We start from the raw sequence: 17,451 nt of genomic DNA, 5'->3' as shown, positions 1-17,451 counted from the left end.
TAATAATAATAATACATGCATACATACTTTTTATTTAAGTGTACAATAGTATTATTGTAATCATAACTTATTTCTTTATTGATTTGTTATAATTCAAGTAATTTTTAAAAATCATATTGTGGTTGCTATTATTATCAAATCAGCAGAGCTTATACATATTGTATCACATTTTTACATACTTTAGTAAATAAAAAATAATAAATAAAATCACCGCTTGAAAGAGGTCCCATAATAATTTAATACAGCTTTTCTGAAATGTATTAAATGCTATGATTAATGTTTTATTTTATAATTTCAGAAACTCTCCTGAAGCTCATGTCAGTCTTGTGAGGAATCAATTATATTCATGATACAAACATTAATTCAGATCTGATCTCAAGTTCATTTCTCGTTCATTTCGCGTTTTATTATTTATGCATAAAAACAATAGAGAAAAATGAATGACATACTTTTCACAAACATGATTCATGAAGAACTTTTGATTAAAAGTTTTGATAGTAATAATACAAATGATTGTGGAGACACTACAATAAAAACAGAAATGTAGATAAACAAACACAAGACACACACTCACTCTCTCTCTCTCACATACACACACAAAAACACAGACAGATCTTACTGTCTAGATGAGGATTTGTGACACATTTATTCTGACTGTTATTTCAGTGACAGAAGTTCAGCTGCAGTATTAATGTCACGAAGAGACTCTATAACATCTCACTGTTACTGATTTATCATGCAGCTCAAAGCATTATGGGTAGAATCTCTTGTCTCTTCGGATTCATGAAAAGTTTCACTGATGATCCATAATAAACATAAAACCCAGGATAGAGCGGCTGAGTGAATGTGGTCTGGACTGTGTGGATGAGGCTCATTGTGTTTCTGGAGACGCTGTAGAAGGACAGAGTTCCTGCACTGTGATCCACAAACACTCCTATTCTACTGATATAATCATTATCATACACTCCTATTCTCCTGATGATGGACTTCATAGGGAGATCCGTATCTATGTTATTGTGTCTGAATGAGTAACTATCAGGAGAGCAGAACAAACTCCAGGACTGATTATTATATCCAAACCAACACTCATTACCCCATCCCTTCCTACTGATTGTCTTATATGACACTGATATAAACACATGTCCACTCCACTCAATCTCCCAATAACAGCGTCCACACACACTCTCTCTACACAACACCTGAGGATACTCATCAAATCTGTCTGGATGATCAGGATATGGCTGTTTCTCTCTCACACTTTTCACGTTTCTGTTCTCCTCAGACAGAATGAGATCAGTGTTTGCTGTGTTTGGATCCAGTGTGAGAAAACAGATCCCTGAACACAAGAACAGTGACATTTAGAACGACAACAATCACTACAGCTGTGTGTGTCTTTGTGTGTGTGTATGTGTTTAGACATACATTTCTGTAGTCCTGCTGTAATCCTGGATTCTCCTCCATGATCCACACTAGAAAACACACAGTGTCACATTTAGTCAGTGAACGAATTGCTGTTGCTATGCAGTTACTCTACAAGGTACTCAGGATGGTTGCTAGTTGGTTTGCATTTGGTTTATAAGGTATGTGATGTGGTTGCTTTGCAGTTGATAACATGTTCAGGGTGGTTTCTAGGGTGTTGCTATGCAGTTGCTAAGGTACACAATATGGTTGCTAGGGTGTTGCTGTGCAGTTGCTAGAGTACATGGGGTGGTTGCTAGTAGGGGTGTGTATCACCAGTAAAGTCACAATACGATACGTATCCCGATATGGGACTGCACCGAATTTCACCTCAGCAGAATTCAGTAAAACAGCTGTTTATTAAACACTACTGACTATAGGCAGAGCAGGCGGTCGACCTCTGCATTATGAAAGGCCTCCAGAACTGTATAATATCAGTAATGGTGTAGATTTCACATTTCAACATTGGGTACTCTTGACCAGGTACAATATTCTGATTGTTTGCATCTTGTTTTCACGCCCATAAATAATAATGTACTAGTTCTAATATATTCATTGGTGGTCAGTAATGGAGTAGCTTTACTTCGTTACTGTACTTAAGTACATATTTCAAGTATCTGTACTTTACTGGAGTAGTTTTATTTTGAGTAACTTTTACTTCACTACATTCCAAAACATAAGTGTGACGAGTGGGGCGGGGCCGAGAGCCGTGGGAATGGAGCGAGGCCCACGGAGGAGATCGGGAGGATACAAAAGAGGAGCGACGACAGTGAAGGACGAGAGAGGACCAGGCCTGGGCTTTATTTTGTGGTTTGGTTTTTATTTGTGCGCGGCAGTCGACCGTGAGGGGCTGTCGCGCTATTTTATGTTTATTTTGGTTATTAAAGGTTATGATTTGAATGTTCTCCAGTTCATTTGTATCTTCTTCCCGTCATTATGGAGTTTTTATTGTTACACTGGTCCCGAAACCCGGGAGGAAGGAGGGACGCGCTGCCGAAGATCCCTTGCCGCTGTGGTGAATCCGCGGGTGCCGTGGAGCAGAGCGTAGCAGTCTGGCGCCGTGGACGCTTGAGGCGGTGGGCTGGAGTGAGTTGCCGGGGACGGACGAACTCGCTGCCGGCCGCCCGCGATGTGGAGGGGTGGCTGCCGTCCATGAGGGAGCGGAGGAGTCGGCGCCATTCGCCAGGGGGCCGGAGCCTATTGCCATCCACCAGAATGGGGAGGAGCAGGGAACGGGGGACTCCTGCCAGTTGCCCGAAAGCAGAGGAGCTGTCGCCGTCCACCGGGCGGCGGAGGAGTGTCGTGCCGTCCACCGAGGGCCGTCCAGTGCCGCCGCCAGGCACCGCGGAAGACTTCACACAGCGGGTGGAGGGCCGAGCGGCAGCGTGTCTGGGAACCGGATATTTTTTTTTTCCTCTATCCCCTCTCTCGTCTCTGTCGCTCCTCATCCTTCCATCTCCTTTTCTCTCGCCTCGTCTGTCTGTCCTTACCCCCAGGTCCCTGCAGCCACAGTGAGCGGTCCCCCCGGAGGGAGGAGGGGGGGGGGGAGTAGAGCGCAGTCTCGTGGGTACCCCCTGGCCTGCAAGGGGCGATGGGGGTATGTGACGAGTGGGGTGGGGCCGAGAGCCGTGGGAACGGAGCGAGGCCGGTGGAGTGATTGGGAAATGAGCGACACCTGCTCCACTCAACGGTCTCGAGTCCCACGGAGGAGATTGGGAGGATACAAAAGAGGAGCGATGACAGTGAAGGACGAGAGAGGACCAGGCCTGGGCTTTATTTTGTGTTTGGTTTTTGTTTATGCGCGGCGGTCGCCCGTGAGGGGCTGTCACGTTGTTTTGTATTTATTTTGTCATTAAAGATTTATTTGAATGTTCGCCGGTTCCCGCCTCCTTCTTCCCGTGATCATGGAGTTTTTATTATTACAATAAGATAGTACTTTTTATTCACTACATTTCATAAAACATATCGTTACTCCTTATAATATATCACATGCTCCGGGAACCGGGAGATCTTGTGAGCTCGCGCGCGTCTGATGCTGCTAAAAGTAAGTTATTAATGTCAAAATTTATGATTAATTATTGTAACTGAAAATCATATTTAGGTCAAAACTGTCAGTTGTTTGTGAACTAAATCTGCTGTAAAGAGTGATCTATTTAAGCCCACTGAAATGCTTGAATGCAGATGATGCAGACACATCAATCAGTGTCTCTATGTTTTAGGTAAAAAAAAAACCCCGAAACATTAAAATAACACAGATTAAATAAACTAACTCATGCACATTCAAATTCCCCTCTGCCATAATGTTAACAGTTTTATTAAAATCCTATGCATGCCCTATGTGATGTCTGTTTTTATATTGTTTATCAACAGTATACATTTTTAGATTGTTTGGATTAACTAGTTAAGTAGACAGACATGAATGTTTATTCATAACCATAATGGAAATAAGTAAATATTGTTAGCTGATGCTAACTGTCTAGCTAACAAGCTTGCTGGTGTTAAGTTGAGGTAATTTTAAAAAAATAAGGTCCAAATATTTTTATTCAACCACCTAGATAGATTACATCTGGTGGAAAAAGAAAGTAATGTTGTGATGTTCAGAACATGGTAACTACAGTAATTATCAAAGTGGGAACTAATGCCCTCTGGGGGCATTTGGCCATGGGTGTTTTTACACCACAGACCAGGTTTGAGAAGAAAAAAATCATTATGAAAATATAATTATATTTTCCTTAAAATGTTCTTCCTAACTATATGCCTTATTCTCATGTCATATATAACTGTGATGTTCTGCAAAACAACAAACTTTAAAACACTTTTTTCTTCCTGGTGAAAATCAGATGGTCAAATCTGTTTTCTCTCAGGTACATCACAGTGGAAGCTTCACAGTGAACATTACAACAGCACTCTCATCAACGTAGTCCATATCAACAACAAAAATATATCTTGACTCCATATAGTGGTTATTTTGGAAAAAAATCCAGGTATTTTGAGCAGTAGGATTATAAAAAATATGTGCTAATATAAATTAAAATTAAGTAGCCTATATAAAATTGCAAAATGTATCTTTTGGTACTTTTTTACTTAAGTACATAAAAAATTTTTACTTTTGTACTTTCACTAGAGTATAATTGAAAAAGGAGTACTTTTACTGGAGTAATATTTTATTAAACGTATCTGTACTTTTACTCAAGTACTTGATTTGTGTACTTTGTCCACCACTGAATATATTTATATTGTAATGTACTCATTCTAATATATTAATAAAATCATCTTTACATTGCTGATAGGTGATCATTGCACAAATTGTCTAAACTAATGCACTGTCTTCACTGCAGTTCACACACACACATTCAGTCACTCACACAGATGGAAACACAGAAGCGATGCAGGTGTTTTGTAGTTGGATGTAAAAATGAACATAAGAGTCTTCATTTTCTCCTGAAATCAGAGTCACTGAGGAGGCAGTGGATTAGTTTCGTTTTTGATGGTAACACCATCGAATACACACACAAAAAAAACCCGTGGGGTGAGTGGTAGCTCATTATCGCTTAAAGAAACATGGATCATCAAACATATTTAAATATTAGTAAAAGATAACACAAGTGAACACAACATGCAGTTTATAAATGAAGGTTTTTATTATTAAGGGAAAACAAAATCCAAAACTACATGGCCCTGTGTGAAGAAGTGTTTGCCCTCCTGTTAAAACTTTGGTTTATCACACCTGAGTTCAATTTCTCTAGCCACACCCAGGCCTGATTACTGCCACACCTGTTTGAATCAAGAAATCTCTTAAATAAGACCTGCCTGACAAAGTGAAGTAGATTAAAAGATCCTCAAAAGCTAGACATCATGCCGAGACCTAAAGAAATACAGAAACAAATGAGAAAGAAAGTAATTGAGATCCATCAGTCTGGAAAATGTTATAAAGCCATTTCTAAAGCTTTGGGACTCCAGCGAACCACAGTGAGAACCATTATTCACAAATTCCAAAAACATGGAACAGTGGAGCCTTCCCAGGAGTGGCCGGCCAACCAAAATTACCCCAAGAGCACAGCGACGACTCATCCAAGAGGTCACAAAAGACCCCACAACAACATCCAAAGAACTGCAGGCCTCACTTGCCTCAGTTAAGGTCAGTGTTCATGACTCCACCATAAGAAAGAGACTGGGCAAAAATGGTCTGCATGGCAGAGTTCCAAGACTAAGACCGCTGCTAAGCAAAAAGAACATAAAGGCTTATCTCAGTTTTGCCAGAAAACATCTTGATGATCCCCAAGACTTTTGGGAAAATACTCTGTGGACTGACAAAACAAAAGTTGAACTTTTTGGAAGGTGTGTGTCCCATTACGTCTGTCGTAAAAGTAACACCGCATTTCAGAAAAAGAGCATCATACCAACAGTAAAATATGGTGGTGGTAGTGTGATGGTCTGGGACTGTTTTGCTGCTACAGGACCTGGAAGACTTGCTGTGATTAATGGATCCATGAATTCTGCTGTCTAACAAAAATTCCTGAAGAAGAATGTCTGGCCATCTGTTTGTGACCTCAAGCTGAAGCGAACTTGGGTTCTGCAGCAGGACAATGATCCAAAACACACCAGCAAGTTCACCTCTGAATGGCTGAAGAAAAACAAAATGAAGACTTTGGAGTGGCCTAGTCAAAGTCCTGACCTGAATGAGACGGTGTGGCATGACCTTAAAAAAGGCGGTTCATGCTCGAAAACCCTCTAATGTGGCTGAATTACAACTATTCTGACTAGATGAGTGGACCAAAATTCCTCCACAGCGCTGTAACAGACTCATTGCAAGTTATCGCAAACGCTTGATTGTAGTTGTTGCTGCTAAGGGTGGCCCAACCAGTTATTAGGTTTAGGGGGCAAACACTTTTTCTCACAGGGCCATGTAGTTTTGGATTTTGTTTCCCCTTAATAATAAAAACCTTCATTTAGAAACTGCATGTTGTGTTCACTTGTGTTATCTTTTACTAATGTTTAAATTTGTTTGATGATATGAAACATTAAAGTGTGACAAACATGAAAAAAATAAGAAATCAGGAAGGGGGCCAACAATTTTTCACACCACTGTATGTAGTTCTAAAGAATCATACTAACTTGTGGAAAATGGGTATTCGATGTCTACTTTAAAGTTAGGGCTTTTTTTGTTTCTTCATTTACAAGTTGTTAAAGTTTGCAACATAAGTTATAATTTTGAATGTTTGTTTCTACCTTTTATGGAAGTTGTAGGGAGGAGGCTGCTATTTTTATAGTGTTTTCACTGTTTGATCCAGTTTTGTGGCCAGTTATGGGGTGAGTTAAAGTACTGTTTTGTTGGTAATTTGTTTTGTCTGAGCAGTCTACTTAAGATTTTACTCCTCAGACTAGTGCTCTTTAAATTCTAAATATTGTTGCATCCTCTGAAAACTCCTAGACTCATATAGATATACCCAGAGACACTTAAAGGTTAAACAATAAAAACTAAAACCTCTTCCTGCTCAACATACTTGAATTTGTCCAGTGAGCAGTTTGGATCCTTCAGTTTCTCAGAGAGCAGCTTGACTCCTGAATCTCCCAGGTGATTATAGCTTAGATCCAGCTCTCTCAAGCATGAGGGGTGTAAAGTCAGAGCTGAAGACACATAACAACATCCCTCCTCTGTCACCATACAGCCAGACAACCTACAAAAACATACAGCATCAGTCCACATTACATTTTTTTGTATCTTTGTTTTGTAGTTTGTGTTTTGTGTTTTTTGTTTTTTGTATTGTTATTATTTTTAAATTATTGTTATAATTTGTTTTTGTTTTTTTTTTTTTGTTGGTGTCAAATGTGTAATATTCACAGAGACAGAACAGACTTTATGAATATGTGCAATAAGCTTGTGTAATGAAAATCTTTATTTTATTTTAAAGATGACTCAGCAATCCACCAAGGAGGTAGAAGCATAGAAACGTGCTATTCACAGAAGCCTCATTCATACTAATGTGCTCATATGAGAACATCCTCTGACCTCAGAATTAGTTCTCAGTCATTTGACTGGTCAGGGGTACGTTTCCCAAAAGCATCATTAGCCAACTATGGTCGCATGTTCCATCGTTACCAACATAGTTCAACAATTCAGTGTTTCCCAAAACCATAGTTCAAACAAACATTCACAAACTGCATCGCAAACTTGTGTCGTTGGAACAACAGCTCTTCACTTGTGGTTAGAGGCATAGTTCGTTGTTAGTTTGCTGTGTCGATGTCATTGATTGCACCATACCTGGGGTGTGTTCTATTCAGAGTTATCGACCCTATGCCCTATTCCTTTCGAAAATTTCACCATCCACTTTGAGTGATTTGGAAGAGTTAAAGTAGTGGTGCTTAGATCTTACCTAATTCACCTTTAGATTTTTTTATTACAAATTCAGTTTGAAACTATATAGCAGCGTGGCCCTCCCTTCGAAGTGCCCTCTGAAAGCATTAATCTTGCAGTCTTAGTTTCGTTTGAGCAAAGAAAAGGTGAGTTTGTCAAGTGAGTATCTTTGTTAAAACATTCATTAACATTTTAGAATACTGTTTCTTACTTACTGCATAACTCATAAGGAATAATTGAATAAATAAAAAGTAATTATTCATTAACACTTAACTCACTACTGTTAACTAATCAGTATGTAATACATTTTTATGATTGTGTTAAGTAACAGTTAGCTAATAAATAAGTAATATATTCTGTCATACCTCCTGAAGAACTACTATTATCTACTAGTTAAGGTTCAAGAAAAATAACTATGAAATGACTACTACTGAACAGTTATATGATAAAATATAATAAAATATTACTCCAGTAAAATTATAAGGCCTATTCATTTTCAAAATTACTTGAGTAAAAGGACAAGTATAACTTTGTGTGTATAAGTGTAACTTTGTTACAGTCCACTTAGCCTACAATGGAAATGATACATGCATTTAGTTTGCTTTTAAATGTTTAACTTTTGATTATAAAATGTTTGTTAAATTAGTTTAAATGTGGCCAGTATACATGTTAAAATGGAATAAAATATGCTGTATTAAGAAATATTCGTAAACAAGTTCTGTCATGTATTTTAGAAAGTTTATGATTACTTTTATAGTTTTTTTTTAGAATTTGATTTGAGTCAAAATGATGTAGTACTAATAGGTATTTATTTACTAATAGGTTCACTTTAGAATACTGTTTCCGGTTCTAAGTAATTCCTGTGGCGTTATCTGATAATTCTTTATCAATTACTAAATGGTTCACTGTAATTTCACTTTAGAATAGGCCTACTGTTTCATATGTGAAATAGGTCCTGCATAATTATTTGATAATTATTTATTCATTACTAATGGGTCCCCTATATTTTCACTTTAGAATACTGTTTCAGGTTCTAAGTAATTCTTGCAGAATTATCTAACAATTTTCCATTAATTACTAATGGGTTCCCAATATTTTCCCTTTAGAATAGGCCTACTGTTTCAGGTTCGAAATAGGTCCTGCAGAATTATTTGATAATTATTTATTAATTACTAATGGGTTCCCTATATTTTCACTTTAGATTAGGCCTACTGTTTCAGGTTTGAGATAAGTCCTGCAGAATTATTTGATAATTCTTTATTAATTACTAATTGGTTACCTGTATTCTCACAAAATTTATTGCATTTATTAATATTGCATTTTCATATTACTGCTACTACTACTGCTAATAACATTTATATGAAAGGGTCACAACTCAATGTAATTGTGTATAATTGTTCATTAGTAGTTACTTCATTTATTTTTCTTGAACCTTAACTGGTAGATAATTAAAAGTAGTTCTTCAGGAGTTATGACAGAATACATTAGTTATTGATTAGCTAACTGTTACTTAACCCAATCATAAAATTGTATTACATACTGATTAGTTAACACATATTCCTTAGTAGTTAACAGTAGTGAATTAAGTGTTAATGAACAATTATCTGTAAGTTCTTCAATAATTCCAATAATTATGCAATAAGTAAGAAACAGTATTCTAAAGTGTTACCAAACATTCCTAGACAAATTTCTCATATGACAATATTTGTAAAACAGTATGTTAGAGGTTTTCACTTATATTAAATGTTAACCCTCCAATCACAGTATTTTTATAGTAAATGAATGAATGTACCCAAATAAATTAACAAAAATGTATAAATAAATGAGTGATTTTGCTGTTTTTACAGAATTAGAATACAGAATATTCTCTACAAATGTGTATGTATGTATGTATATTAGGGGTGTGACAAGACACTTATCCCACGAGACACATGACTGGGTTCACGAGAATGAGACGAGACAAGATTTTTAAACTTTTTTAAAGAAGTTCTCATTGATGAAATATATGGGGAAAAATTGTCTTTTATTCAACTGAAAAATACAAAATGCAAATAAAAATATAGGTGCATTTTGAAATCAAATTGTACTTTATGTACTTTAAACATCTATTATAATAAATTTTATGCAGGTATAAACAACATGTAAACACTGAAAAAGGTTTTGCCACAAACTCAACTGACATGCAAGTAATTGCACAAAATTATATAGTATACATATAAATAATAAACAACACAAATAATATCCCTTTAAAGTAGCAGTCAGTCAAGTTTAATTAGTAAACTGATTTCCACTTTAATAAAAAAAAATATTTCTCAACTCCTTTTTAATAGTATATACATTTTCACATCAATTTATTCAAAGTTTAACAAAAAAATACATGTTTAGGGCACTATGAGATGTTTTATTTTTTCTCACCATATTATTTATATTTTTATTGTTACCAAATTCTGTTTTTTTTAGTGTGTATAACTATTTTTATGCATAACACAACTTAATTTATTCATTTTTTTTTTTTTTTTTAGTGTTTATTTTTTTGTTTTTTTCCCTCAGAAATTCTGTGTTGTGTATTTACATTTTTCTGGTTATCCAATGAAGGCATAAAACATTAATTTCATCATTTATCATTTAATTATTGAAAATTAAGCAAAATTTATTTTTTGGCAAGTAAAGGGGATTTACTATTAAAATTAAAACATGGAAGAAATGTTGTGTGATTATTCCTTTAAAATTATGTTTATGTCATTTTACTAATTCATTTTACTATTACAGTAGTAATAGTAGGCTGTGTACATTCTATTGTCGTTATTTCAAACCGGACTTTTATTTTGATGGGTTCCCGTGAATACCTTTACAGTTCTGTGTATGTGATCAAATCAAACTGTAAAATGCTCATAAAGTGACTCTCAGAGCAGTTCTGGAGATGTTGTTCATGTGTTTACATCCTCATTTAGTGAGACGGCAGATGCTGTAATCACTGCGAGCGTCACACGCGCTTCAGTGTGTGTGTAAACCACGCATCTGCGAAATTCATTAACAGGGACATGCAGGATTCATATTTAAATTGACTTTTGTGGCTTTATATTTACAGATACTAGTCCATATCGTGATTTGATTTAAGTGTATGCTAATGACCTTAAGTGTAATTCCGTGACATTCCGCGTTAAACTGTGAATTCTGTTTTTATGACTGGATAAAGACTTCACTGCTTAATTTTCCCGCTTATTATGCGGCCACTTGCCTTATGTGAACATAATATCTTACAGACCTTACATTACATACCACTGGTGAAAGGGCCAGTGTAATGCAAATATATCTGAAAGGTCTGCACGAGGATATCGTCACCTTCTCACGAGATCAGTCAGATCTCACGAGACACATCGGATCTCACGAGATCTCGTGACACAAGATCTCGTCACACCCCTAATGTGTGTGTGTGTGTGTATGTATATATATGTATATATATATATATATATATATATATATATATATATATATATATCTATATATATATATATATATATATATTTATATACACACACACACACACATTATATACACTGTTTGCAAAAGTATTTTAAAATTTAAGTGGTCATTTAAGTCTGCGGGGCAGGTGGGGGGCATATTGGCAAATAAACAAAATATTTAAAAGAAGTTACGTCAGATTAAAGAAATAATAGAAAATACAGTATCCAAACTGTAAAATATTGCTAACCAAACATATTCTGACATATTAAACGTTCTCTGACTTCTGCTCCTGCAGGATGCATTCTGCCTTGATGTGGGTTCAAAAGATCATCATCATCAGAAGCAGCATTTTCCTTGACTGCAGTGTTGTGGAGAATTGCAGTTACCACAATTACAGAACAGTTTTTGGAGGGTTTCAGCTTCTGGCCATCACTGGACTTCCTGATGCAGCGAAAATATTGTTTTCACAGTCCTATAGCCCTCTCTCTCTATGGAGTGTGTCCTTCCATGGGCCTGATTAAACCTCTCCTCTGCATTGGTGGCTGGATGCTGCACAGGTGTTATGAGGTATGGGTGAAGGGGATATCTACTTTCTCCCAGCAGCCAGCTATCACCAAAGCCACCCTCTTCAGCCACCTGGCAATCTGCAGAATTGTCCCACACAAAAGAGTCATGTGTGCTTCCAGGCCATTTTGTCACAATGTCAGTAAACATCCCCTGGTGATCACACACTATTTGAACATTAATGGCTGGATAGCACTAGCCTACATGCAAATGTACAAGGGCTCATTTACCACAGGGGTTGACACTGGGATAAGGGTGCCATTGATGATGGCAATCACACTGGAGATGTTGTCAATACTGTAGAACTGTTGATTGGCCAGCTGGATTTCTTCAGGGGTTTGGGGGGAAATCAGGATTTTCTTCATAAGTTGTAACAACAAAGGTGTTACTGCTGTCACAATATTGCTGACTTGATTTGCTGAGGCCCAGGCCATCACCCACCACCTCCATAAAACTTCCAACAGCATAATAATGCAGTGTAGCTAACAACTACACTGCTGGACTTAAGGCATAGTTTCTTCTTGCTGCTCTCTGAAGATGTGGTTTCACAACCTGTAGTTCAAGGATCTTGACCCTTGGAAGCCGGAATTTTCTTAAGATGGCATCATCAGATAGTGAGTCAAGGGGGCTAAAATGTGTCCTTATGTAGGCATTAATATACACTGCCTGACTTCTGCGTCGCTGTGCTCAAGCTGTAGGATTCTTTGTAAAGCTGCCATTGTTGAGCACTTGAAACACACACATACATACTGTTTTATAAGATGAGTCATTAGTATACCTGCTACTGGTACACCAGAGAGATGATAGAAACACCTTAGACAATAGTCATTCTAAATGAACTATCTAAACAAGTGTTGTGTTATAGTAATAAGGTACAGTATTATTATATTAAACCTCTGAAGTCGATTAACGCGTATACGCGTTATGAGGCATTTTCTCCTTATAACCCCGAAAAGAACTTAAATTACACTTTCAGTTTTGATCATACAGATAAGAGCAATACATCAATCGAATCTGTAAAGGGTCTACTTTTTTTGTATACAGACATAATAACACACAAAACTTTGTGCATTTATAAAATAAAGATAACAAACAAGGTGTGCTGTCTGCAGCCTTTGTCTGCGCTGATCTTCATTTACAAACGCGTCATTAAAATGAACTGTAACTCAGTGAATACTCAACACAGAGACATGAGAGAGATATCTATAGAAAGCCTGACATGTCTACTTTTAAACAAGTGCTGCCGAAAACAAATATTCTGTGATAAAGTAATCCATATGAAAACAATGCGATGTCCGTTTTTCAAGTCTCCCTTCATTATCTTCTAATGTGACCACGCCCCCGCGCTGAACGCGCTTTTGAGATGATAATGTTTCACTGAAGCGTGCGGCTTGAATACGCCCACACAACAGAAGACAACGCAGCGAGATTGTTCTTCAAGTTTTTTTATTTTATTTTACTGTTTGCTTCGCGATGAGAGGAATAAGACATAATTCACCCCAAAAAGATGTGATGTGGTTGAGGATTTGAGATTTGGATTTCCTCAGAAAAAAAGAATGAAGCACTTTATTCAGCAGAGATCATAAACATGAGTAAGTCTCTTTTTATTTATCTATATACTTGTACTAGTTTTCACATAACGTGTAAACATTTTACTAGTTAGACTTTTTCCAAAGACTTTTTCCAAACTATAATTCCTGACTAAATGTATAATCAAGTGAAATATTATGAAGTGTCAATAACAATATATACTATTATACCATTCAAAAGCTTGATGTAAATAATATAAATGTAACAAATAAATGTAACTGTAACAAATGTAACAAAAACAAAGCTGTTCTTTCAATTTATCCCCCCCTATAAAAACTGAAAAAATATTCTAAGCTCTTTTCAACATTAATAATAATAATGATAATAATAATAATAACAATAGATGTTTTTTGTAGAAAATAAGATTGTTAGAAGGATTTCTGAAGGATTGTGCGACTAATGATGCAAAAAATTCAGTTTGAAAGTCAGCTTTGATTGTTCCTAATAAACTGTTTAACTGCACTCGCAAGTGGATATTAAATTATGTTGTGGCATAATTAAATATATTGTAAATAAACTACAAACATAAAATTATATACATTTATTTTGTCCTCACATTCTTTCTTGTAACTCATCCCTCTCAGTGACACAGCTGACTGAATGGCTCATTATGCAGCTCATTATGCAGGCCTTTGTCTTCTCAGGTGTGAATTCATGATAGTTGACGCCTACTCGCATATGACTTTTTACCAACAAAAAGTGTCTTAGAAAATTTAAATCATTATATTGTTTTTTGTGAGTGAGTAAACAAGATAATTTTCAGATAATTTAGAAAGAAAAATTCTAGGCTACAAGCTCCAGTTCTGCAAAAGTCCCGGGAACCAATGTTCTATATGTGTTTTATTGCCTTATTCAAGTGATTTAACATTTTTAGTTTTTCACTAATAACGCATAACATTTTTTTTTCTCAAAAACACAATCATGTACATAGATGCTGCTCACATATTATTATAGCCCAGTTTGTGCTGATTACAGTGAGATTAGACTTTAGCCATTTAGATAATTATAAGAAACTGAAAAAAGCACAAATGTCAGGGCATGACAAAACTTCTCCAGGCCTCAAAAATACCCTTAGACTCCAGAGGGTTAATGTGTTGAGTTTTTTTATAGGCTGGTGTCATGCTGTTTTTTTCATAGTGTTCGTTCATCTCTTAAAAATGAGTACTTAAATGGGTGTTTTGTGTCATTTTTGGCTTATATTGTCATTGATATAATATTGTGAAATGAGAAAATCTATATATAGCCAACTTCAGTTACCTGATGGTTTTAGTGTATGTCATGGTGGCTCACCACTGTAAAATAAAAGTTTGAATTCCTTTCCATACATATATAATTAGACTTAGTCACATTACTTAGGTATTTAATAAGGGATGACATGCCATGGTAAACATGCTTCAGCTTTACTGAGCTATTGCCTACATTTTAATATTGTATTAATATATTACTTTGAGTCAAGTTACAATAATATGCTCTTCTCCACATGTTAAACTACTGTATGAATGCCCAGTGTATAAGAAAAAACACTTAAAATACATATTCTATTTTATAACCAAGTAAAATCTTTTGTAATATTTAATTTTGTATCTCAATTCAACTGATCAAGACTTTTAACTTCACTAAAAACCAAGTTGAATGTCATTCACCACACAGCTTCACCAGAACCCCATTTGGCAGACAAAGTCTGTTTCCACCTCCCACGACAAGGACGAGGGTTTTTTTTTTAAGGCATGGTGGCCAACAATGTAGCCAAAAAATAAAAACTAAAGCTAGATGAAGCAGAGGGTTACGTCTGTGGATCTGTTAAAAAAAATGCACAAGGTTACAAAGCTGTCAGCCACAGGTACACGGTTTGACATCCCATGTTGGGTAAAGAATGATGCAGTTCGCACTTACTGTCAGTAGGCAAAAACATGGTAATAACTGCATTATTAACTGCATTTATATTTGCTCACTTAAGTGACTGTTTTTTTCTTCCATTTAGAAGGATTTTATTTTATTTTTTTTTACAGAAAAGAATTTATGTTCTGATTATTGTTGAGCTGCAGGTTTAGGCTCACTTAAGTTACTGCACTTAATTTAATTAAGAAGAATTAAATTATTTATTTTAATTGTTTAGCCTGACATGCTTACTGTTCCAAAATGTTCTATGTTTCTTAAAAATAAAATGTATTGTGTTCAGTGGAAAAAAAAGTTGTTGTTTTTTACCCAGACATTTAAAAGTAACATATTTTAGAGCTGTAATCGCAATACATTGATATTTTTACTTAAGGTTATCATATCTTCAGAATCTCAAACCGGACCAGACCTACCACAGATATCTTTATAAATATGAAAAATGCATGCAAATGTTGTTTTGTCTCTAGTTCTGGAATTCCATTGACAACAGATTAAACGATTCAACAGCCATTTATTGTGGTAACAATTTGTTAATTATTTTATGGAAAACCAATTACTTCAGTATCTCCAGCTGACAGTTTGGACTCTTCAGTCCATCAGAAAGCAGCTTCACTCCTGAATCCTGTAGGTCATTGTTACTCAGGTCCAGCTCTTTCAGAACAGATTTTGATGATTGTAATACTGATGACAAACTCTCACAAGACTCAGCAGTGAGATTACAGATGGAAAATCTGAAGAGGAAAAACAGTACCTGTGAACAGAATAAATCTTAACAGTGTGTGTTTTTTAATAATTAATTTGCAAAACAATGTAAAATAATTAATCAAACTTTTCAAACTCAAACCTCAGTATCTCCAGCTTAGAATTTGGACTATTCAGTCCATCAGAAAGTAGCTTCACTCCTGAATCCTGCAGGTCATTGTTACTCACGTCCAGCTCTCTCAGGCAGGTGCTTGATGATTGTAAAACTGATGACAAACTCTCACAAGACTGAGCAGTGAGATTACATATGGAAAATCTGAACAAGAAGAACACAGTAACTGCATATAGAATAAATCTTAAAAATGTGTTTTTTAAATAATTAGCCTGTAAAAGAATTAATCAAGTATTTGAAAGTCAAACCTCAATATCTCCAGCTTAGAGTTTGGACTCTTCAGTCCTTCAGAAAGTAGCCTCACTCCTGAATCCTGCAGGTCATTGTTACTCAGGTCCAGCACATTTAGATGGGAATTTGAGGATTGTAAAGCTGAAGACAAACTCTCACAGGACCGAGCAGTGAGATTACACCCACATAATCTGTGTAAATAACAAAACAAACAGCGATATTAATGTGAATTTATGAGGTTATGTAGTTTATAATATGCAGTACGTTTGTGTTAAATACAGTGTAATTGGTAAAACTTTATAATACTTATACAATAACAATAATACATAACTCATTTTAAAACTATTGTAGTTCATTAGTAGTTTATAAATTGTAGTTAATACATTAATAGACATAGATATAGAAATAGTGAGTTCATCATTCATCATTTAGGTTTGGGTATAGACTTCATGTATCTGTAAACATTTCAAGCAACTTTGATAACCCCATTATACCCACAGATTAATAAAGTACTTACAAATAATTTACAAACTGTTAATTTGGAGTTAATGAATAGTTTATAAATTGTAGTTTCTATGTTGTTAACACATTAACAAGTTAAAACAAATAGTGAGTTTTTCAATTAATATTACTGTTATTAACATTAATTGTAATTGAATTAAGTGTTAATTACAGACTTACATAATGTTTTTTTCATCCTTTATTAACAACTTGTTGACTATATATAAGTGTTATATTTTTTACAAGTGTTTTATTTTTTTTTTTTGTTTTTTAATGAAAAGATGTTTTTTTTTTTGAGTGAATAACTGCTTATGTATAAAGTGAAATTGCACATTTAAACATTTTACCATGATTTACAGCTATTATTAAATAAAATACTAAATATGATCACCCAATAGTTGCATTGCTTTTTGTACGGAACCTCTGTGCCACATACATAGTACTTAATTCAACTATACTTAGTTTATAAAGCACTTTCAACACCACAAGTGGAACCAATATTGTGTCTGTCCCCTGC

The 17,451-nt window shown here is 35.5% G+C and overlaps 1 protein-coding gene across 1 annotated transcript in view; it reads right to left on the bottom strand.

The window, feature by feature from the left end:
• Positions 1-550: 550 nt before the first annotated feature.
• Positions 551-17,451, bottom strand: part of LOC109096274 (NACHT, LRR and PYD domains-containing protein 12-like) — a 31,293-nt gene continuing 14,392 nt past the window's right edge. The window contains exons 6-10 of the mRNA XM_042743680.1: positions 16,451-16,624; positions 15,886-16,059; positions 6,963-7,136; positions 1,423-1,469; positions 551-1,336 (exon numbers count right to left, since the gene is read on the bottom strand). Coding sequence (XP_042599614.1) covers positions 744-1,336; positions 1,423-1,469; positions 6,963-7,136; positions 15,886-16,059; positions 16,451-16,624 — 1,162 coding nt within the window. The 3' untranslated portion in view covers positions 551-743. The remainder of the gene's footprint in view (positions 1,337-1,422; positions 1,470-6,962; positions 7,137-15,885; positions 16,060-16,450; positions 16,625-17,451) is intronic.

Source organism: Cyprinus carpio, chromosome A4 (assembly GCF_018340385.1).
Source record: "Cyprinus carpio isolate SPL01 chromosome A4, ASM1834038v1, whole genome shotgun sequence".
NCBI lineage: Eukaryota > Metazoa > Chordata > Actinopteri > Cypriniformes > Cyprinidae > Cyprinus > Cyprinus carpio.
This window is presented reverse-complemented; position numbering and strand designations above follow the sequence as displayed.